This window comes from Aphelocoma coerulescens, chromosome 9, assembly GCF_041296385.1.
Source record: "Aphelocoma coerulescens isolate FSJ_1873_10779 chromosome 9, UR_Acoe_1.0, whole genome shotgun sequence".
Lineage (NCBI taxonomy): Eukaryota > Metazoa > Chordata > Aves > Passeriformes > Corvidae > Aphelocoma > Aphelocoma coerulescens.
The window spans coordinates 22,345,845-22,370,085 of NC_091023.1; the positions used below are offsets into that span (position 1 = coordinate 22,345,845).

Genomic DNA, 24,241 nt, shown 5'->3' on the forward strand with positions numbered 1-24,241 from the left:
TCACCCATCTTGGTGCAGGGTTTGCTGGCTGCGGGTGCTGAGCCCTGGATCCGCCCTCCCCTCCGGAGAGGCAGCCAGCCCCAGGCTTGGTCAGAGCTCCCTGTGGGGCAGAGCCAAGGTCACATCCCTCTGAAAAGACCTGTTAGAATTTACAGAGATAGTTGCAGACTGTACTTCAGCGGATTAAATGAAAATTTATTGAGAGGTACAGAATTTGGTTTTGCCAAGATTCAACTTTCCTAAGTAGAGAAGCTTGAAGGGTTTCACTTAAATACTCATCTGCACATTTAGTTTTATCTTGATATATAACACCATCCTTTTCAGGGTAATTGAAAATTAGTGCTGAGGGTCTGGTCTTGCTGGAAAAGACTTAATAAATTCACTTTTCCTAGAGGCCATGATCTCTTCCTATTTTGAGAGGCTAGAACTCCTGCCACAAAAAATGCTGTTGTTGACAGGTGTCTCCTGTGCTCTCACGGCTGAGGAAGAGTGTGCTGGTATCAGTATTGCAGCTTCTTTAAACTGCTGAAGATGCAGTTTCACATGTGTATAAATGAAATTATAAGTGCTAGGTAGGTGATCATTGCTGGTGAAATTAACCTTTCACAAAGCAGGCTGAAGTCTTGTGCCTCACCTAGAAATTTTTATTACTCTTAATAGTGACAAAGTGTAAAGGGTTGTGTCATCTTGACATTGTAATTCCTGTAATTTAGGAAGTGCTCTTTAGACTGCAGGTATGTCTGTGGTGGAGGAAAGATGTGTTAAGGGAGTGGGTCTTACCTCCAGCAGTGATTTGAGAAATCTCCTACATGATTAAGTGCAAGTTCAATCAGCTGAACTTGGGTTTTTACAGTTATTCCTCCTCTGAAAATGGATTTAAAGCAGATTATCAAACCTTCAGGGAGAGAAATGTCAGGGGAATGCATTTAAATGCTGATGTAACACAAGTGTTATTCCCTTGAAATGACATAATAAGAAGATATCAGTTACTAATATTCATAGAGGCTTCTAGTTTTATCTGCTCTCTGTCTGTACCCAGGGAATTCACCAAAGGAGAAACTCAGTGTCTGACATTGCTGGAGTACTGCGGGAAGCCATCGTGCTCCATGAGGAGCAGCACCTTTGTGATGCCTTTGCTGCAAACAGGTGGATCCTTAATTTCATGTTGGTACAGCTATTTTGCAGCAAGTGATTTTAATAATAATAATGCATTAGTGAGAATCACCATTGGCCAATGGCCCTAAATCTGTGTATAACAGAGCCGAAGAAGCAATTTGATTTTCTTCTGCAGTGTCTGATGTCAGTAAACACCTGGTCTTGTCTATGGCTGAGTAAGGAGGAGGGCAAGAGCAAACCTTTCATGCCTTTTCCTCCTATTGTCTGACTGGCAATTATTTGATGATGCATTTTTAACTTGTTCTCACATGCCCTGTACTGTGGAAACTCCTGCAGGGACTGAGATTTGGTCATGATCATTTGCCTTACCGGAGTTGCTACTGTGTTCTTTTTCTTTCCCTTCACAAAACCTTGGCCAGCCTTTTTTTTTGGTTCTTTTTGCCAAAATAAGGGGTTTTTCAGTCCATATTTAGGTGCTGCTTGCCACGCTTTTTCTGCCCTCTGAGAGGTGGGATGTGTGTGCAGCTTGTGTGCAGCCTGGCTTCTTTGCACCCACCTATGCACGGCCAGACCTCAGCTCTGCTGAGCTGCAGGATGGAGATAGATATATACAGTCAATTCAATTTTTTTTGTTGTTTTAGATATATAAATAAGTTTTAAACAGATATTTACCCAGATGCCCTGTCCCTCACTTTCATGGACTTAGGATTATGTGATCCATTTACATACCAGCTCTGCATGTGCAGACGCCCTGGAAGGCAGAAGGTGGTAGAGGGACTGATGGAAAAAGCTCCATTTGCCAGGTTTGATTTACAAAATATTTGCCATGTTGCTCTCTCACCTGCTTGGCACAGGGTGTCCATGGTGGAACGGGGCAGTCATGGCCCTTGTGATAGGACGTGCACCCTTACCCTGGCTCCTATGCAGGGGGGGGAACAGACAGGAGTGAAATGTGGATATGAAGATCATGAATTTTATATATATTTTTGTCTTTGGAATTCAGAGTTTTCTCTTTCTACGCAGAGGAGTGGGAGGTATCACTGGGGGCATCGCGTGCCATCACCACTGTCCCGAGCGCTTCGCACATCCCTCGCTCCTCGTGCCCACGCGCTGCGGTGGCATTTAGTGATTTCTGGATCCTTAAAGCAGATAAACACCAAAACCTGGGGGTTTACATAACAAAGCAGGAGTGGGGCTCGTGTCTGTCAGACAGCTCCAGCCCCCGGGCACCCATCTGCTGGTGTGGGGAGAGGGGGAGAAGCCGTCTGGTGGCTGCTACTCCCATGCTGGAGAGCTGAGACCCCAAAAGGAGCTGGGATGGCACCAGACAGAGAGGAAGCCATGCACCCCAGAAAGGAGGCTGGTTTTGTCTCAGAGAAGAAAAACTTCTATTTAGAAACAGTTGTGGCTCGCACAAATCTAAATAGATACAGGTCAGGGAAATCTTGCTGAAAAAGGGTCAGGGAGGGGGATGGAGCAAGTGCCGGAGGATCTGTCGCCACTGCAGCAGCAAGCATGGTGTCAGCTCAGTAGGCAGGGTGACAGCCTGTTCAGGGCTTATTGCCAAAATGGGATGTATGTGGGGTTTTAATATTGAGGTAATTACCTGAGATAGTCTTTTTGGGCTACCATGCTTGCTTGGATGCCAATAAAAAGTGCCTGAGAGTGGGGCTGGGTGGGAATGAACCCTGGCATGTCTGTCCGCCTGTGCCAAGTCTGCACCGAAGCTGGTGTTGGCCACGTGTAGTGTTTGTATCTTTGTGCTCTTTGGTCACATTTCTGCGATTTGTTTTCCCTTAAATCTTCCCTTTTACTCCTTGGGGATGCAGAGTGGACCAGGTTGAGCTCCATCAAATAAAATGGTGCTGCCCTCCAGTAGGATTTGACATCAAAGTAACCAGTTTGCATTAGTTACCTTAGTGTAATGACATTGTCCCTTCCTCCTCTATTCTTGTTTTTATGGCAGAGGAGGAATAGGTAAAATAAATGATCTTCTGCTCTAAGGAACTGACTATTTAGGGAGAAAGGCTGTAATAGAAGGGCAGGTGTCATAAAAAAAGGTGAATAGTGATGGGCTGCACATTTTGCAGAAGAAGAAGAGCACCCCTCCACTGCCCACTCACGGAAAGCCTCCGGGGGAGGAGTTGCAGGGCTGAGGATGAGAAAACTCATCACTGTTGGCAGGTTTACTCAACAGAAGGAGACTTTTCTGTCTGGGTGGGGGAGTCCTGTGCACACCATACTGACAGCAGCAAATCTTCAGACTATTCATGATGCTGAGGTCTCTTTTCCTGGTTTATACCTGCTGGCGAAGAAAATTAAACTGCATTTCCTGGATTGCATTTTTCAGGTCAGGCTAAGTGGGCCTAATTCCTGTCTTACCTCTTTCTTTCTGCTGGTGCAGTGAGCCCTCATGTGTGCAGCCTTCACATGAGGGCTCTTTTTTCAGAGAAATAAGATAAACCTACTTATAAACACCTGGTGCTTCCCTGGGCTCTCTCAGGATTGGCAGCAAGATCCCAGTGAGCTGGGGGCACTTTACATCTTCCTCCCCAGGGCCAGGGAAGGTGGTCCGGGCACAGAGGGTCCTCTCTTCTCCAGGACGAGTGTTCCAGAGCACGGAGACAAAAGGCAGTGCCAGGCAGACAATGTCCCACAGAGCAGCACTCTGACAGCCTCTGTCCCAGCCTGTGCAAGTGGCTGATTCAGAGCCAGTTGCAGTTTCTGGTTGTCTGGCCGTGCAAGAACTTGCTTCTCTTTTCCCTCCAGGATCTGCTGATGCCATGTCCCAGGGTTCTTCCTTGCCACCAGCACTGGCTCATCGCTGAGCCACTTCCTAGAAACTTCTCCCATTTTGCCAGCTGGACTTCAGGCAGGATTTTTTAAATCAGAAATACTCATTTCTTGTTCTTCCTGCCCGTCTGTATTTGCCCCACCCAGAAAACACCCGTTGGTGAACACAGGCTCTCTGCATTGCATTGGGTCAGATGAACCTCGCAGCACAGGCTTCTCTCACCATCAGCTGGGCTGACTCCTGCTTGAAGCCTTCAGGAAGCCCTCGGGGGGTGTGTGTGGGGGGGGAAATAAACCAGCAAGAGTAATTAATTGCACCTTTCCAGCACTTTCAGTAGCCTGAGGTGTTGTGGCCATGGCAGGACCTCGTAACTGCACCCCACTACCTGGCTAAAGTCAACCTTTCTCTGGGAGCTTTTTTTAATTTAAAAAGTAAGTGTTCTCACTCTCAGCCAGCTTTGAATGTAGCACAGAAGAGGTGGAACAATTGGATGATTTGTGCTTGCATTTTCTCTTTCAATTCAAGCAAGATGCAGTTATATGATGCAGTTGACTTCACATGAAGAGCACGAATCTGCCTTGCTTGTGGTTCTCTTGGGTGCAGTGGGAAGCACCTGTGGGTGCTGGGGTCTTCCAGGGAGTTCAGCTGTCCTTTCTCTGTCACAGCTGAAGGGCTGCTGAAACAATTTGGAGAACAGGCAGTGCATCATAGTCTTTTCAGAAAGAAGTACTTTGTTTTCTCATTTCTCTTTTGCTATTTATGTAGTCCCCGTGAGATGTTCTGAAGTATATTTTTCCATGACTGAGGTTTCCTGCAAATTGACTTTTTTTCTGTGTCTGTGTCCCACCCAGAGTTAAGTCTTACCAAGAAAGAATAGTAGATGACTCATGGTGGCTTTGAAATCTCTGTGGTTAGACATGATCATGCAGAATTTTGGCAGCAGTTATGGCAAGTGAGCCATTTTGTTCACCAGGAGAAAGAACTGGTGAGATGGGAACTGCTGTCTGATCCTCTTTGGCCTCTTCTCTCCCAAAACTGTTGCATTTCTTCCTGCCAATCAGCTTTTTTGTACATGTAGAAAACTCTCTGGAAACACTTGTCTGGCCAGCGCTGCTCCAGAAGGTCATGGCAGTTGAAGGGGAAACAGTCTTTAATTTTTGCCTCATTGTGTGCTGAGGTGTGGAGGGTTATGCTTGGAAGTTGTAATCTTAACACTCCGATTTCCTGTAGGAATTTGTGGGAAAAATACTGTAGAGGAGTTTTGACTAAAGGAGAATGAGCTGCAAGGGTGTCTGCCTTGCTCAGACACCGGTGTTGCTTGTGAGGTGCTGGAGGTCTGGGGATGTGGTGAAGGAGAGGAGGGAGGAGGCAACTGAGGCTCGATTTGAGCTCTGAGATGAGCATCATCTTTCCCTGCGTGCCATCAGCGGGCTCCTGTGCAGGCTTGATCAAGGCATTGTTTCTCCCCTCTAGGAAAGTGGTTAAAAAAAATTTGTCCACGGCATCTATTTTGCTCTAAGCAAGCTGTCAGTATTGTCAGTGTGTGTAAATGAGCTGTTTTGCATAAATTTGCAGGTGTTTAGTTGTATTTAAGAAAGAAACATAAGGGAGCTATTCTGTTTCTGCAAGTTACTGCTTCATAACAGAAAATTTCTCATTGAATTTGCCTGGATTTGATCTCAGTCTGAAACCTCAGCCATCGTTCCAGAGTTATTTGAGAAATCAGAACCCAGTTTTTGTGATTATTTACTCATCCTTAACTCTGATAATGCATCAAACACTTCAGGGTATAGAAAAATTACTTTTCAGTAACTTCAGTACCCTGTGTCCTGGGTGCTGTTATGTTACTGTGGAGGGTCTCCATGGGAGAGGCTGGTTTGCAAAGCTACCTGGAGCCCTCCATGAAGTCTTGGGGACAGCATCACCTCTACCCTCTGAGCTTGGCTTAATGGTTTCTCTTAAAATTACCTCTGGGACTTCCTGAGCCAACTGTTTTCTTATAAATGAGACTTTCCCAAATATTTGTTTTAGCTGGCCAGGGAGAAGGAAAAGGCAGTTCTTGGGAGGCTTTAATGTTATCCTAAATCCGCAGATGAAGATATTTGGGAACTGGTTGGAGATTTCTGGGTGTGAAAGGGAGGCTGAGGGCTGGTGTTTGCCCATGTCGGTGCTTGCTGCTGGCTGTGCTGAGGAAAAGCAGCTGTTCATGGAAATGTGGATCAGGAGCAGACATGCACCCTCCTGTTGTCACCTCTGGGACCTGCTGTTGCTGGTTTTTTGGGATCGATGCCTGATTGTACAACAGCCTTGTAGTGCCGGGTGTCGACAGTGGGAGCTGCGGCCACTGAGCACTGCAGCTTTAGGAATAGACTGGAAAATAACTGAAGTCAAATGAGGATAGAGACATCAAATTCTCGTGGAGCTTATCAGCCAGAAAGCATCAAATGTGTTTAAAAGCATAGCTAAATAAAACATTAAAAATCACTAGGGAGCTTCAGTTTGGAAAGGTGCTGAATCCAGGTCTACAGGCAGGAGTACAGGAGCATTTTGGGGTGATGAGAGTGGCTGCGCCACATCACGGGGCTTTGCACTTGTGGCTCCAGCCTGTCCCTGTCCTGGGCAGGGACAGCAGGTGACAGTGCTCTCAGGGAGGTTCAGGGTCCCATTTGGAATGGAGAGGCAGCAGGATTCTGGCTGAGGAGCAGAGAGAGGAACTGGGACATACACTTGCTGGGACAGCCTGGTGACCCCAAGGTGCTGCAGTTCCTCTCACACCCATTAACCAGAGTTCATCCCATGCTCTTGGTTTACCAAAGTACACCCCTGGCACAGTGTGTACACAGTCAGCAAAAGCTTGGCAGAAGTTAATGTTCAGCGTGAGCAATCACAGGGTTGGTTCACGCTGCCAGGAAGGATCAGCGTGGGATGGCACCGTGCAAACACCTGTGTAGGCCTGGCACTGCATGTGGGTCCCAGCCCCACACCCTGCGCTTGGAGCTGCCTCTGAGAGGGACAGAAGCATCACTAAAACTGGTGGTGGTTGTCCTCAGAGCTGGTGGTGTCCTGGGGAAGCCACCCTGGGAGATGAGCCTGTGCCTTGGACCTCTCAGGCAGGGGAGGGAGTTGGACTTGACTGCTCACATGGGAACATTTGAGTTCTGCACTGTAGTGGGGACTACACTAACAGTAGTACTGTCCATCATGGTCCTCTGCTCCTGCCAACTGTTTGGGTTTTTTTTAAATGGAAATTATTTGAAAAGTTCCATTAAGGCAAACAAACTCCCAAAAGTCAAGACGATGGAAACAGCATTTTATTAAAGTGTTAAACTTTTAGTTAAACTATTAGTAAAAATACACGGTCTCAATCTGCTATTCCTTGTTGCTGTGATACCTGCAGGGATTTCTCATTTCTTTGAGCAGGTCACATAAAGGGTCAGCAAAAGTCAGCTCCCTGTGCTTTCACATGGAAAAAAGCAGGAGGGGAAAGAAAGGTCATGTTCCCACTTAATGGGAACAGTTCAGTCAGCAGCAGGGTGGCAGCAGGAGTGGGGACATTGATCTCCTGACACATACCTGCGCTCTAGAGCTGCTGCCAGGAGCCAGTGCCCGTGCAGGCACAGGGCTGGGCTGAGATCCTGTTGCAGTTGCCAAATCCCTCCCAAGCATAGGCTGCAGTGCTTTCCCTGGAATTAGCGTGGCTGGTAGGAGATATGTGAAGGGTCCATGTTTGCATTTATCAGCTGCCACCTAACCCCACTGTGGGAGGGAGGGATGGAGGTGTTGGGCTGCCTGCCAGCACGCCCGCTCGTCTCTGAGCCGCCGGAATTCCGTGCGGAAATGTGGCTTGGCAGGTGGCAGCTGCTGGAGCAGATGTGGCACTGGGAGATACCAGAATAGTGTTGAGTGATGTACAGGACATCAGCGCTGTAGATATCTGTCCATTTAGGTCACAAAAATATGTGCTGTATTTGGATGACGTGTTCAACTCCAGATAAGAGCAGCAGCCATGCGTATCATCCTGTGAGCACTGTGGTGGTCCTTGTTATCCCTGATCCTTGTGGTCACTCCAAGAGTCCTGTGCATAACACTATCACTTTGGTAAGCTCCTTGCTTTTGGGATTTTATATAAAGCTTTTGTGGGCTCTGTCTTGTGCCAAGCTCTGTGTTTCTGTCAGCACCCAGAAGTGCTGCATCCTTTGATCTTGCTGCTGTTGGTGCTCTTCGCAGCAGGCAGTTTTCCCATCCCCTCTTTTCCATCTGCTCAGGACTCGAGTGACCACTCTGTTGCATCTCAGTTGTGCGGTTTGGGGATGCTGAGGTGGAGCTGATCCCCAAGGTGCTGTCACCTGCTTCCCTTTGCCTGCCTGCTGCTGCAGTGCATCTCTGGGGGTGAGTAACCAGGTCCCAGGGGCTCTGGTCGTCCCCTGTCCTGGGGTGTTACGTGCAGTGCTCCTGGGTTTAGGGCTGCAGGGTGTGAGGATGTGTGCTGTGACCACATCATGGAGTAGAGGGCTGGTGGTGATCTCTGGAGGATGCACAGCCTGAGGTGCGAGTGCTAAACACTCTTGTCCATGCCTGAGGAATCCAAAGCAAGGTGATGAATTAGTATGTGTAGGGCCAGCGTTAATTACCAATAAATGCCTAATGATCGGCTTCCCGGGAAGGCTGCACTTCCTGTGGCAGCCCGGGAAGCAGGGATGGTGCTCCTGGCGTGCTGCTGGGCAGGGGGAGTGGGAGCCAGAGCAACCACTACATCAGCATGAGATCAGCAGCCGCTGCCCATCCGAGGATGTTTATGTTTTCCCTTTACTGTTCTGTAAAGCAAACGAAATGAGTCCTTGGGAGGTGCCTGACGCTTAGGCTGGGCCTGGGTGTGGGGACAAACCAGCACGGAGGGGTTTTGGCTGCAGCCGTGGTTAGTCACCAGTGCTTACCTCATCCTTTCCCTTGACCTGCGTGGCTTTTCTGTGCCCTTTTCTCTAGCAGGAGTGCTGTGGGATGGATGCTGCAGGGGCAGAAGGGGCTCTGCCCAGTGTGGATAGTGCAGCAGGGACTTCGAAAGATGAACCTGTTGTTTCCAGGCCCTGCCAGCCTTGAAGCATCTCATCCCTGTTGCAAAGAGGCCATGTGAATTCCTGTGACTTTGCTATTCCTCTGGGCAGGCTGGTGGCTTGGCAATGAGCCTCACGTGGCAAGGACGGTGGAAATCAATAATGCAAAGCCAGAGAACTGTGCTGCAGGAAGCACTAACTGGTTTCTGCTTTTAGAGGTATTTGCTATTAAATGTGGGTACTTTGTGGGAATAATTGTTTTGGAAACTTTTAAAATATGTTGGTTTTATCAGGATTGGGCTAAAGATAAGTAAATTAGGTCAGGATGAAGTTTCAACATGTTTATTGTTGATCTGGATTTTTATTTCAGTTCTCCAGCTCCAGATCTTTCCAGGGTGGGAGCAATGTTTTGGTTCTTACTCAAGGGTTGTTTGGTGTGTTTTAAAAAACAAACCCTAATCCTTTTGCACTGCCCCTGCAGTATGAGCATCCAGAAGGGCAGATTTTCAGGAGGCGTGTGCATGCGCCATTGTTGTCTGCTGGCTCCTCTGGCTGAGTGTTTTCCATGTACTGAACTGAAGATCAGAGTTAAGCATTGCTGAGCATTTTTCAACCCTTTTGTCTTTTAATTTCATAGGTAGGAAATGTGACATGCTACCTACAAGAGCCCTGGGTTTTTGATTAAATATTGGGGGGAAAGATAAAATCTGTGTGTGTCTATACTTTGTGTGAGTGTGGGGATTTTTCCTGGGCTGGAAAAGCAGGATGCTCTTTGCAGGTGCTGGCAGGGATCCTGAGCACAGGGGCACTTCCTAACTGAGGTGGAGGGCTGACTCCTGCCCAGGGCTGGGGAAGGAAAGTGTGCTAGGGCATTAATCTGGGGTGCTGACAAGCCCAGCTCCTCCTAGGGGAGGCAAATAACTCCTCAGAAAGGGCTCTTGTCACCTGAGGCTATTTCTCCACGACAGAGTGGTCCAAAGCTAATTTTAGGTTTGAAATGGGATGAATTAGGAAATATTTACATGCAAAAGATTAATCACCACTAGAAAGAGCAAATAGCTGTTGAGGGCATTGTGCATAGGAGTTCCTTGGCATTTCTTCTGGGCTCTTGGTTGCCCCTATTGCACCCAGGCTCCTGGCAGCAGCAGGAGGAGAGAGAGAGATGGCTCAGATTCTTTGGGCATTGTTTTGATTGTTTGTTTGTTTTCTATTTAATAACCCCATCTCACTGCCCTGTTTTGGCCTGAGACTGTCTATCCTGCTCCAGGCAGCCTGGGAAGTTTTTGTGTGTCCCACCATGGACGCTGCTGTCTGCAGGAGAAAACCAAGTATGGGAACAGAGGTCACTTGTCACAGCCCTTGCCAAAAGGTCACTGTACTGGGAGAGATGTCATGAGAACAGGAATGAGATAATTTTCAGGGATTCTAGTGTTTCTTACCGTAGGGACAAGAGTTGATACAGAGCGTCAAATCCTGGGGAGGCATTAGCAGGAAATGTCTGTTTTTCCTGGATGTATTTTCGCTTCTCTGCTCCCCTCTTTCTCCAAATGAAGTTTTTCTGGGTTTCATAGCTCTGTGTGGTGCTTGTCAGCATCGGAACCTCGTTAAGGAGCTGTGATTATCTGAGCTTGTTTCAGATCTGCCACGATACAGAATAAACTTAGGCTGACCAAGTTTTAGGTAATCTGTGCTATTACCAGCCGCATACATTTTCACATCAGGACGTGAGTGTCTTCAAAACACAGAACTGTTCATGAATATTTACAAAAATATGTATTTCCTGCCTTCCAGTTTCCATGCCTTTAAAGCTGTGCTTTTGTTGTCCTGTGCAACAAGTAGAAAAAAATTTTCTTTAGCGAAGGCTGAGATGGTCATATGATCCCTGAAGTAATAACTTGGGGTTAAAGCATAACCAAAATGGCAAATAACAAGTAGATATCAGGCTTGCAAAGTTGCAGGATGGAGCTGCAGGTTTGCAGTATATTCACAAAGGCTTGGGGATTAATCTAGTTAATTTCTGATTTTTTAGTCATTGTCCCTGCAGTTGAAATCTCGGCCGACTCTCGATGCAGTCACTATTTCCAGTGTATATATTTTACCAGTTCAAGAGGTTTGGGGTCCATGTGCTGTGGGGACAGCCTGGGATGGGAGGCAGAGACCTTAAGTGGTGCTTGGGAGAGGAAATAATTAGTACGAGAAGTGGGTTGGACAAAGGCAGTGTCAGCAATCTTTATGGGGTTTGTAGTGTGTGTTTTACTTCTTTAAGTTTTTAATCATCTCCTTTTTTCCTTGTCTGTTCATTCTTTACCATGTTTTCCTTTACTGCGGAGTCTTTTCATTGTGTTTTCCTTCTTGCTGCTTTTGCCCAGGCAGACTTTGAGCTGGATAAAGCCGGAGCAGCGCCTTCCCTCTGTTCAAACACAGGTTGCCACACCAGCTCCTGCCCCAGCAGCAGGTTTGGGGTGTAGGTGCTGAAGGTGCAACTGTTCCCCTGCCTCCTCCAGCCCTGGGGGTCTGCAAACCCCTCCTCAGGTAGTGCCGTGCCTTTGCCATTAGATAGGGCTTTCTCCCTAGTCTCTGCTTTAAACAAGCAATTAAACTGAAAGAGAATAGATTTAGATTAGATGTTAGGAACAAATTTTTCCCTTTGGGGGTGGTGAAGCATTGGTTGCCTGGAGAAGCTGTGGATGCCCCATCCCTGGAAGTGTTCAAGGCCAGGTTGGACAGGGCTCTGAGCAACCTGGCATAGTGGGAGATGTCCCTTCCTGTGTCAGGGGGTTGGAACTGGATGATCTTTAAGGTCCCTTCCAACCTTGAATCACCATTCTGTGATTCTAATTCAGAGCACTTCTCCCTTGTCCACCCTGCTCACAGCAGCCTTCTGCAGGCTTGCAGTCTGCTGTCACGTTTCTCTGCCTTCTCTCAGTGTTGACACTGTTCTCACAGGTCAAATGCTTTAGGTCTGAGTCTTCCTGTGTTCTGCACCATCTCTTCCTGCCTGGCTCACAGGCAATAGTCCTGTTTGTGCATCTTGGCACAGGTTTTGCCTTTGTTCAGATCGCCGGTCTTGACTCAGTCAGACCCTGGTTTTTCTCTTTTGGTTGGCTGGGGTTTTTTCCTTTAAAAAACCTGCTGCTTGTTTTCTATCCTGAATGGCAACAGCTGAATACTGAAATGCAGCACTTGTTTCTCATAAGTTTCATCCTATTATTTGCAGTCTCCTGCGATTTGCCGGTATCACTTGAGTGCAATATCAGAGGTTTATAATTCCCTTCTCTGGTCCGTCAGCAGTGTGAGCAGTGAGTGGCACTGGACAGGCAGGGCCTTCTTGCTGTGGCCTGCCTGGTTTGTGGCTAAATCCTGGATATCCGTGCATGGTGCCTGTTTACACCCAGCCTGTTGCAGATTAACCCAGGCATTCCTCAGCTTGCCCATGGGAATGCGGAGAAGTGTCCGCGTGGAAACTCTGGCCAAGATGTTAAGTAGCTCTTATGGAGCAGAGCCCTGTAAAGCAATTTGGCAAAGCTTTCAGAGGGATGTGGTATGTCCTGTCTTTCCAGCTGACCCCAGTGCCATCCTCCCTGCCCAGGGCTGGGTTTGCCCTGTGTCCTCTGGCTCTGCAGCAGCCGGCTGTGATGGAGCATGGCCACTGCCCAGGCTTGTGGGGCTGCTGGCAGGGCCACAGGCAAGTCACGTTTTCCCCTCTCCACCCAAAAATTTGGCTCTAATCTTGATGGGGGGAATCTTGCTGCTGGGACTGACTCAGGTCCATCTGAGTTTGGATTCTGCTTTATTGCAGGATTTGTCTGTGCCAGCTGTGAAAACAGCTTTAGCTTTAAAAAAAAAAATCCAGAGTTATGGAGCCTTGGTGTGGTCCCTTGCAAATAATCATTGCATACACTGGTTAATTGTTTATCCATTAACCAACTGTGTCAATTAATCTGACAGAGAACCCAGCTGTACCTGGCATGGCAGGGAGGAAAGGAGGAGGAGGAGGAGGGAGGATGAGCATCCTCTCTCCCTGTTGACTCCTCTCTGTTGCTCTTCCACCAGCCCTGCTGATGCTGGTATTTGTCTGCTGGTTTCCTTCAAGTGTAATTGCTGGCATGGCATGTCCAGAGTGTGTTTGGGCTTGTGTTCTCTTTGACTATGGAAAACTTTTGGAAAGGGCATTAAGTTTCCATGAAGCAAAAGCATCTTCTGATGGAGAAAAAAAAAAAAAATCTGTTTTGTTTTTAAATGTGACTGCAGACAGAAATACAAAGCAAGATGCTGCTTTCTTTCCAGCTAGAAATGCACAAAAAATTCTTTGTGTGAAGTGCTGAGTGGGAAATAGGATTTTATTGTATGTGTTGGTGCAGAGTGAGGCTCTGGGCTCCTTCCTGCCATCCCCAGGGTTATCTGGGAAAGCCTGGTAGCATTGCCTCCCTTGGGAATGCTCTTTATGTATGCCTGCTTTCCGGGGAGAAAATCAAACACCCAAAGCCAGGTGGAATGACTTCCCTCCAAACAAATGAAAATGTACCTTATGGTCTCTGAATAATTGAAATCCCCTGCAGTATGTTGTTAGAATAGGAAAAGTGTAAAGCTTCCAAGTGGGAGAACTGGCTTGCCATTAAGTAGTGATGAGGGAGGTGTGGGGCAGTGCCAATGCCAAATTCCTGCTGCACAGAGGCTGCACAGGCTGGGTAGGGTAACATCAGTGGGGTGAGAACAGTTTGATAATTGAAACAAAATAAAATACAGTAATAATTGTAATGAAAGGGGAATAGCACTGATGGAAACAAGTGATGCACGACACAGTAATTGCTCACCACCCCCTGACCAGTGCCCAGCTCCCAGCAGCAGTCAGCACCTTCCAGCCAATTTCCCCAGCTGATATCCTGGGTATGGTGTCCTGTGGAATGGAATAGCTCTTTGGACAGTTTGGGTCAGCTGTCCTGGCCACGCTGCCCCACAGCTTTTTGTGCACCTCCTCACTGTCAGAGCATGGGAGACCAGGGAGTCCTTGAATTAGAGGAAGCAGTACTTAGCAACAACTCAAACATCAGTGTGTTACTGTGTTATTCTAGTCCTTAATCCAAAACACAACTCTGTACCAGCTAATAAGAAGAAAATTAACTGTGTCCCAGCTGAAACGGAGACATTGCCCTACAGTTCAGTGAATCACTAGGAAAGGAGGTACCCACATGTGTTTTTATGTTTGAATTATTCAAGCAGATCTCTTGAAGTGACCTGGGGGCCCAGTGATCCCCTGGTCTGGTCCTAAAGCCTTCTGTGCTCTGGTGGCATTCCCTGCCACTGATGGAAGGTGACAGAGCCACCATGGCCCTTGGAGCCCTCACTCCCAAGATGAAGCTGTTGGTTCTGCATTTACTTTGGTATAAGAGAAGAGACTGACCCAGTTTTTCTTGATTCAAGTCTGTGTGCAAATTGATTTTTTTTTTCTGAAGGCAGCTGCTTCTGGCATGTTTTTGGGCTTACATGGTATCAGCCTTATGTACTAATGAAATAATGGACTTGTTTCAAGAGGAAACAATAATAAAGAATGTCCTTTCAAAAGCAGCTAAACACATGATTTATTAAAATGTTAAATTATTTCCAAGTTACGGCATACCCAGCTCTTGCTGTGGAGCTCACTCAAGAATAATTGCGCAGTGTTCTTTGCAGAACTTAACATCAGAAATGTCACACTTTTTTGGAAAAATCATTCTTTAACACAATGTGAGGGTTTCCACAAGTATAAATGGGCATCCTTGTGTTGGCCTCTGTAAAATGTTGCCAGTTTGTCCCGTCCTTATTTTTTCAGTGTAGCTGTCAAGCTGGGACATCTATTGCAGAGCAGGACAAAGACTGAAGGGACTTTCTGTCATCACCAGGGAGATGCCCAGGAGCTGGAGCCTGGCTGTGTGCAAGGACCAGCAGCCAGCTCCACAGCCCTGTGGTGAGATGCAGAGCCTGGAGAAGGAAGGGGAGGAGGAGGAAGAGGGTTTGCAAATACTCACAAGCAGGGAAGGCTTGTGCCAGTGTCAGTGGCTATGCCTCATATATTGATTTACTTTTGTTTCTTTTTTTTTTTTTTTTTTTGATTCTTCCTTCCCCATTTTTCTCATGACTCAGGCTCCTGGCATGGATGGATGGGAATAAAGGTGGGAAGTGCTGTAGTCACCAGTGCCCAAACACCTCTAAGTGCCACTGCCTGAGTGCTCCAAGCAGGCAGCAGCTTTCCACCTGGCTGTGTCCCTGTCACGAAGGGACAGTGGGCATGTCTCCTGCAGCCACCTGGGATGCTGGATGAGTGAGCAGAGAAGCTGTGGAGTCTACCTTGTTGCTTCCAGGCTTTCTGTGGGCATCAGGATGCTCCTGACCCCGGAGAGGAACCTTTACAGCTGTAACTTTTGAGCGTGCTGAGAGGATGGAGCCATGGGTGGGCATGAGGCATGCAGACACCACAGGCAGTTGTGTAAGGTGCATAGAAATAGAGGAAATCTTAATAATGCCAGGAGTTTCTATCACTAGTTTGCTCAAAGGAAGAACACGTAGCAAAAACGCCTACAGCTTTTTCTGAGTGAGCTTTTCCTCTGTGCAGCCTGACCTGAGAAACACAGCGCTGGGTGAATTAAATCTGGGATTTAGCCAGGCAAGGTATGGTTTGTAGCTTTAGGGCTGAACATTTGGCACTAGGAGTGTAGGATGGGGATATTTGGGATGAATGTGGGTAAAGGGATGGAAGGAAGATGTGTCCATGCATTGCCAGTGGTTTCCTTGAGCCCTGTGTTACAGACAGGGTGTTGACAGCCCTGCCCCATCTCTCCCCAGTGCCCCACGGCTCCTGAGTGCAGGCCCCTGAGATGTCTCTGAGAGCAGAAAGCCATGCAGCCACATCCACGCTGAAGAAACTCGCTGCAGACATGAGCAACATCATCGAGAGCCTGGACACCAGGGAGCTCCATGTGGAGGGGGAGGAGGTGGATGCGGAGATACTCACTGACCCCAAAGGCTGTGGTGAGTTGACACCCTTGTGTTCTCATCCCATGTCCTGCCAGGGTTTAAGAATCTGTTGGCAGGTAGGGTACAGCCTCAGGGGTTTTGCCAAGCCCAGCATTGACCCTGGTTTAGAACCAGGAGGGTCTTAAAACTTGAGCTTCTCAAGTCAGGTCCCTTCTGTGTAACCTTGTCTTTGAGCTCTCTTTAATAAAAGTTGCTCTCTTTTGCTGGAATTAATGCTGCTGTATAAATGCTCCCATGTTAACGCATAGCTGCTGTCTGCTGGCTTTCATGCCCTCATGTTACAAGGCTGTTGAGCTAACAGTTTTGTGGGGTTTTTGGTCCTTCCAGTGTGCATTCCCTTCTCTGCCATCTACCACACCCATGGGTTCAAGGAGCCGGCCACGCAGACGTACCTCACGGGATGTCCTGTCCGAGTGCGTGTGTTGGAAGTTGAACGCTTTACTTCCACTAAGAAGGTCAGAACTTCCAGAGATTCCGTTTGGTTTCTGTAGAACTGTACTTAAAATCCTGTTTGGGCCTTAATTTTGCGCTTGCTTCTTTGTGGGCTGAGGAGCCAGCAATGCCTGTGTCTTAGAAAACGCTTAGGGGAGAAGGTTATCTGTCTATTTATGAAATCTAATAAAGAAGAACAAGAAATCATGAGACAGAATAATCCTTGAGTAAAGGCTCTTTAGATGAGCAGCTGCAGGAAAATGGCTTATTTCAAAACTTGCATCCTGTGTGGTGATGTTCTCCCCTGCAGGTACCAAGCCCCAATGTTTACACCATCGAGCTGACCCATGGAGAGTTCGTCTGGCACGTGAAAAGGAAGTTCAAGCACTTCCAGGAGTTTCACAGGGAGCTGCTGAGGTACAAAGCCTTTGTACGCATCCCTATCCCCACCAGGAGGTGAGTGTGCATCCCTGTGGCCATGGTGGGCTTTGGGAGATGTGATCTTTTTACTTCTAATATTGTACCTATTTGGCTTCCCATTTACTATTGTATTACTATAATCTACTATTATTTGGTCCCATTTACTTTGCTGTAAGGAGAAGGGGGCAGAAGAATTCAATCTCCATGAATATTTAGCAGCTATAATAAAAATATTTAATCTATGTGTTTAGCAGCCATAGTCTAAGTGATGCAAACATCTCTCTGCTGACGCAGAAGACTTTGTCTCCCAGGCCATCAGCTTTTGAGCTGGATTTGCCTTGAACTTGGGGAAGGGTTGTGATAATGCTAATGGAAATCACTGGAGTTTTGTGGCTTTCTGACAGCATGGGCAGGATGTGGGAGGTGGGGGGGTCCCTAGCCAGGCTGGCCTTGGTGCTTGGGATGGCTGGAAATGTAAGAGGAAGGGGAAAAGAAGTGGGAGAAGAAGTGGTATAGGTCAGTGAGAGCCTCCTGATATAGACAAACACTGGGATATGATACGAAGGGTAAAATTATGAGAGGTTAAGGGCTGGAGGAACATAATGCTCTAAAAACAGGTTGTAGGCTCCCTTTACTTACAAGAGAAAATTGAGGCCCTCAAAAATCAAGCACTGATATTTCTGTGTTGTGTTTTTGTTTGTGAGCTAGTTGCAGCACACTGGCTTCTTAAATGAATCCACACTGTCTTCTTTTCTGGTTTGGTTTTTGGTTTTGTGTCTATCCTGCCCACTTGTCAGCTTTTAAGATCTTGGCTAGGAAAAATAAAGGCATTGCAGAAGAGGGGTTACATATCAAGGCATACACACACGTGCAGCACTGAGACGTGATGTTGGGGTGTGCTTTTCCTTCCAGTCACACGGTGAGAAGACAATCCATCAAAAGGGGGGAGCCGAGGCAGATGCCGAGTCTGCCGCACACCGCAGAGAGCACGGTGCGGGAGGAGCACTTCTCTAGCAGGAGGGTGAGTACCCAGCTCAGTCTTGGGGCCAGAGGGATGCTCTGAGGTGCAGAGAAGCCAGGCAGGTGGCTTGCAAAGCCACACACCGTCAAAACCCTTGTTTGTTACCGTTGCAGTATGTTGCTTGACAAAGTTTGGCTTTGACAAGTCCAGCTTTAATGCCAAATTCTCCGCTGTGCAGTGATGAGGATGCTGCTCCTGGGGTTCATGTGGGCAAAGCTTTCCTCTGCAGTTGAGAAACACCATGATGCTGGGAGTGGTGGTTCCCCTCCTCCCACCCGCTCTGATTTAAAGATAGACAAGGCAGTTTGCAGAGTCAAGTTGCGTGATGGAGGCAGCCCCGTGGCCATCAAAATCTGAGAGATTTCAGTGCTGTCCCCCTCAGAAAGAGGAGATGACAGTCAGGCTATTGATGCTGCAGTGGGTAATTTTAGCCCAGGCACACGTGTTCTGTGTAACTTCATCAGATGTTAACAGATGGGCCCTTCCATGGAGAGGGTGGATGTCTTCCTACCTCTTCATCGCAGCTTTGCTGTTTGCAAGTTAAAAACCCTATGTTTGTTCAGGCTGTGCTTGTTGTTCTCTTTCTGCTGCTCCCTCCCTCCCTCCCTGGGCTTTGTGCCACTGGGGCTTGAAGGCCCAAAGGATTAAAGGATTGTGTCTTGTAGCTGTGCCATGCAGAAACCTTGCTGTTCACGGCTTCTCTGATGTGCGGGAAGTTGCAGGAGAGAGATGTGGGTTTAAAAGAGGAAGAAAACTGGTTTATAGATGCTTTTTTTTTTTTAGCTCGTGTTTCCTTTCAGTTTGCTTTGTGTCCGGTAGGACTCTGCCCAGTTTCCCATGCCCAGACAGTTTAATTTTTCCTTTTACCATGAAGATGGGAAGAGATTACTTCTCCCATTACAGTCTCTTCTCTTCTCCCACGCTGGCTGGGGAGGACAAACCCAGCCACTGCTCTCTCTGTGTCTTTGAGACAGGACAGCATGGTCCCTGTGTTCCTCACCCCATGAACCTTTTGTTTTGGTTAAACAGACTCTCTCAGTTGACTCTGAGCCTGTTTTCTCACAAAGCTGATTCATGTGGGTCAGAAACAATGGAGACTGATCTGGTATTTAAAATTGTTCTGAAACTTTGGCTCAGTCAAGAAAGTTGTCGTCCAAAGTGACCCTGCCACAGAACAGGTCTGTTGGTGGAAGGTACAAACACAGAACTCTGAACAGTAAACAACCTATGACCAAACTGTTTATAGTGCTGAGTTATGATATCCTGTGAGCACATAATAATGTATTTATTTATTCACTCAAACTGAAAAGTGGGTCTGATTTCTTGATTGCTTCCTAATGCCAGACAGTTGGATTACAGGAATTTTCAAGAAAAACCTCCACATTCTATCTAAAGTTTCAACATTTTAATTGTAGAAACAGCTGGAGGACTACTTGACAAATATCCTGAAAATGCCGATGTACAGGAACTACCATGGAACAGTAAGTAGATATTAGTTTGCTTAAATGTCTAAAGAATATTCACTTTACAAATGCTGAATTCGTTGGAAGAAGACATGCAGCTTCTGCAAGAAACATTTTACAGCTGTTTTGTGAGCATTTTGACTTAGCTGATTTCTCCAACACAGATGTACTATGATTAAAACCAAAGGAATGACTCGATGTTAGAGGTTGCTGGTATAAAGTAGTGATAACCTCCTCAAGCTGGTCCAGTCCAGACAGCTGGCTGTACATGTATGATGTAGTGGACTTCTGTTTAATTCTGCAGAGTGCTTAAGATGAGAAGTTAAAGTTTTAAATACTTAAAAATTGGAATCCAAGCCATATTTGTAATTGCTCTTTCAGTGTGGGCTTTGTGTGTGGTTCTGGGTGCAGGTTTGTCTCAGGTTTCTAGTCTGTGCAGTTCCACTGGACATTAGTGACCTTGAGTTTGTGTGAGTGTGATACCCAGAGAGGTGAATGGGTAATTTGTCAGTTCCAAAGGGAGATGGTAGTTGGTTTATTTCCCCAACTCAATGCTCTTTGAAATGAGGACAGATGTCAAATCAAGCTTCAGGCCTATTTTAGGCAAAAATATTTCTTTTGAAATTCATCCTCGAATGTTTCTTCAGAAGCCCTCACCTGTCAGCTGCGGCTGTGACATCTCTTGGGGATGGTAATTTATTTCCCCTTTTTTTGGCTGCATAATGACTGTGTTACTCCATCTTTTGTATTACCAGCAAAATCTGATGCACGCACTGAGTAGCTGCTGAGTTTAGTGACATTTCTGAGCATGGAGTGATAACTGGGAACACCTGGTTTTCAAACAAGCCAAAAATACAGACTGAACTTTGGGTTTCTGTAGCAGCCAGTTCTCTTCCACTTTTGCTGTTGTTGTTAGATATTCTTCTATTTTGCAGGATTTCAGTTGTGTGGAGATGTTGGGCAGCTCATAGTTGGATGTTGTGTATAAAAACTGTGTGCTGTCTTGCAGAGCTCAGTGCTGAGCACTGCTTGTTCCACGGGACAAAGTGCCCATTGGGCTTGCCCCTTGTGCTCTGGATGGCAAGAAATCTTCAGTTTGAGGCTGAGGAAGCTGCATTCCTTAGAGTGCTTCTTTAGGGGACAGGCTGTGGAGCTTAATTCCAGTGCAGTGAAGAGCTGTGTCAGTCTGCATGTGGAAAAGAGTCATCTTTTGTTCTAGAAGCAAGATTGGGATAACTTGGCAATTTTGATCAGTAGCATATGCAGAGCGGGGGAGAGTTATTTTACAGTGTGGATCCATCTTGTCACTTTTAGGCAGGCGTTGCCTTTTTCAAATATTTTGGAACATTTCTGCTCCTATGAGAACGTGGGTGATGCTTTGGCCGGGCTGTGGTTTGAGATGAGCTGCATGGTGGGGGCCAGGGGAGGAGACGGGCGGCCCTGCCTTGCCCAGGCAGCTGTGGGGTGCTCCCCTCCTGGGCTGAATCACCCTTCTGTCCCCAGCCCCCGGAGCCAGATGTCCCTTTCCACATAAATTCTCAGTTTATTGTTGGCTTTCACTGGATTTGGCCACAGAGAAGTGTTCAGGGAGGACTTTGCTGGCCATGGTGGTGGCACGGGTCCTGCAGGTGGTGCTGGAAGAAAGCACAGGGAGGGAAGTGCTTCCTTTATACAACACCAAAACAACCCCCACCATTCTCAGACAAGACTAAAGTGAAGATTTTTGGCACTTTCCTGGAACTTCTGAGAACAAAATGAGGGCTTTGCTCTTCTTGTGGGTGAGAAGTCTTTTGCCTGGACACTGACAAATGCTGTGACTGTCTTAATCGTGGAGCACATTTGGACCCCTGTGTGTTCTCTCATCAAATCCATGCACTGAGAACTTTTTTAAAATCAGGAACTCTGCTAAATCAGGCATGGAGTTGCAAAGGCAAGCTGCCTGGAGTATAACCTTTGGTAATTGTGAAGAACCTGCTTGGGTCAGTAGTATCTCCAAGATGTTTTTTACATCTGAGCTGCACAGTTTAATGAATTTGCTTTTTTACTTCTTTTATTTTTCATTTGTGGTTTATTTATTATTTGCCAGTGAGAACAAACTGCTTTATACACTGTCTGGAGGATGTGCCATGCACTGAGACAGCCGAGCCTGCAAGTCAAGCTTGTGGTTTTGCTGACCTGAAGTGTCTGGTGGGCTAAGGATCAGGTCCACAGTGACTACATAACATTGTAGAGGCTGTACATCCTCTAGCTTTTTGTATTCAATAATTTCATTATTTTAGTTTTGTGATTTATGTGATTAAATCCCATGTTGTTTCTTCTTCTTTCCAAAACCTTTTTATAGTACTTTTGGGCTGAAGTCCTTCAAGACAATTACTGTTAAAATGAATGTTGTGGGAATCTCAGTGTGTTAACTGTTCCCACTTTTTTTCTGGGAATTGGAGAAATACAGCCTCAAAATGCTGAGGCTTAATTGGATTCTGTATAAAAATTTTATTAATTGGACCTTTGCATTATTTCTGTATGAGTTCCCATACTTGAAAGATGCCCAAGCAAAATGAAAAATAAGATTTTGTTGAAGCACGTGTATGTATGTAATGTTCTGCATGAACTTAAGAGAGAGTAAAAACCTCATCTTGAGTGAAAGCAACACGTTATAAGAACAGCTGAGATGTGAGAGTGGCCACTGGTTTGCCTCTGATGTAGCCCTTGGATCTGCAGACCTTTGTGGAGGTCCCCAACTGACCCATCAGTATTTTTAGTTATTGCAGTTGAAATGCAGCACATTTAGGGTTTTTTTAAATTTGTATTTCGTATAAGCAAGGTTTTTTTGTGTAAGAAATTGTGCTGAACAATATTATTCTGAAGCGTGTGTAGTTCCATTTCATTGCTAGTGACCAGTGCTAATCAGCTTCTGATGTGTTTTTGAACCCACTAAATAAAGAACAAGAGTCAAAATAGAAAAATACAGCATGGAGAAGCTGAATCCTTTCTGAAATGCAGATGCTCTCTGAAATTTTTACTTACATAAATCATGCATGCTCCACATTGTTGGCAGGACAGGATGGTTTGAACACCTTGCAGCTGGTTCTCCACCTTCCATAGCCCATCCTCCTGCAGCCCATCACTCCCATCTGCCTTTATATTTTTCTTTTCATTGCCCCAACAATGTCATTGAAGCTTCATTCTCTGGGCCCGTATCTCATACCAAAAACATCCTGCTGCGGGTCACTGTGAAACCAGAGTGGGATGCCAGATCCCAGGGAGGCAGCTGGGCAGCGCAGGAATTCCGATGGGACGAAGATGAAAGCTCCTGGCTGCCCTGCCTGCCTCTCCCAGTCTCTCTGTGAATGATGAGCCCCTCGGATGAGGGGCACTGTGACAGTAAAAATAGCTAATGTGGCAGTAATTGCAACAATAAATCATTCCATCAGATGTTTTGCACTACGCTGAGGAATTTTCCTTCTAACTGGAGGAATTTATTTAAGGGGTTTTTTTATGAACCAATGCTTGATCAACGTGTTGGATGGGCTCCTGTCGTTGCTGTTGCAAAGATTGCTTGGCTGAAGAAGAGGTTGCTGTGCTGCCAGACAATCTTCCTTTCTCTTTTATGTAGTGGTAGTTCTGTTTCTGCAAGTAATTTTTCCTCTTGGTTTTTCTTTTTGCTTCTTTGAGGACAATTATTTCTCTGCATGCAGTGCTCCTCAAATTCCTGCCAGCTTTCTGGTTCCAGCCAGCATTTTCAAAGGGTTCTGACATTTATATGCTTTTTGTGTGTGTGTGCCCACTGTGAGAGAGATGTCTGGGTTTCTGATTTGTCTGATAGGAAATGCCATGAAGAAGTTAAAATGGGATCCAGGCAAAGAACTGGCCTGAGAGTTTGCTTGGGACCTCTGATAAGGGCTTGTAGGGTAAGCCAGATTTTTTCAGGTGCTTCCCACCCTGCTCTGAGCATTGCTGCAGAAACAGCTGAAACATTCATAGGACGCACCTGGTGCTTTTCCAGAACATGTAGGGAGAACAGAGAGAGCAAGATGGTTAGTAAAATAGCATGGAATGATGTGTTCTAACCTCTTTCTGAAAACAGGCTGAAATCACCCTAAAATCAAAAGATTAAAATTGTCTCAGCTGAGTAGAAGTTACTTTATGTCCTTGAGATACTCAGAGGGTAGCAGTAGTGTCTTTTGTTCTTATCCATGGCCTTGGCTGATATGAAAAATTTGGGAAGGTCCCAGGAGCAGCTGAGCATGAGGGGATGAAAAGAACTTCGGTCCTACTGCTGTTTTCTGTGAAAAAATGATGGTATTGGGAAGGGAGCTTGTGCTAGCCTCATCATAATGGCAAGATAGACTTTGACCCCAAATTTACTGATACTTTTTGGTATATTGGGTGTCTGAAAATGTCTTTGAGACTTAGGGGTCCACCCATGTAATTCCTGTGCAAAATTGGATTTTGCTGATGAGGGCCCTGAGGCGGGTTTGCCAAAGAGCAGGTGACAGTGTCCCTTTCCTTGAGAAGAGAGAGCCTTTCCTTGGAGTTGCTGTGGGTATGGGTGGGCATATCCTGAAGCTGGTACCGTGGCTGCCTTCTGTCCCAGGTGCAATCAGGAGCATGGGCTGAGCCCTGGACTGCAGCCCCAGCAGGATTCATTGCCAAAATGTGCTGTTAGAGGTTCCCTGTGGCTTGCTCGCTGGCCAAAGGGACAGTGACACCTGCCCTCACCCTGCCCTGAGCACCTTTCTGCACTTGGACAACTTTATGTGACAATAAATTAGAAGTGCCTGGGTGCAGACAAGGTTCTGCTGTGTGAGGCGACTCCTTCGCAGGGCTGTGCCTGCACAGGACACCCTGGCAGGGTGTTTCTCCCTGCTGAAGGGGCCCAGGGCTCATATCCAGCAGACTGCCAGGAATGTCCTGCTGTGCCAAGAAAAGCCTG

General features: G+C 46.7%; 1 protein-coding gene across 5 annotated transcripts in view; it reads left to right on the plus strand.

Annotated features, from left to right (window-relative positions):
• The window catches only part of PLD1 (phospholipase D1), a 74,796-nt gene that overhangs the window by 14,737 nt on the left and 35,818 nt on the right, over positions 1 to 24,241 (plus strand). For all 5 annotated transcript variants that reach the window (XM_069024762.1, XM_069024761.1, XM_069024764.1 and 2 more), the window contains 5 exons: positions 15,781 to 15,966; positions 16,300 to 16,427; positions 16,715 to 16,860; positions 17,737 to 17,845; positions 19,261 to 19,326. In XM_069024762.1, the coding sequence (XP_068880863.1) occupies positions 15,813 to 15,966; positions 16,300 to 16,427; positions 16,715 to 16,860; positions 17,737 to 17,845; positions 19,261 to 19,326 (603 nt within the window). In that variant the 5' untranslated portion in view covers positions 15,781 to 15,812. The remainder of the gene's footprint in view (positions 1 to 15,780; positions 15,967 to 16,299; positions 16,428 to 16,714; positions 16,861 to 17,736; positions 17,846 to 19,260; positions 19,327 to 24,241) is intronic.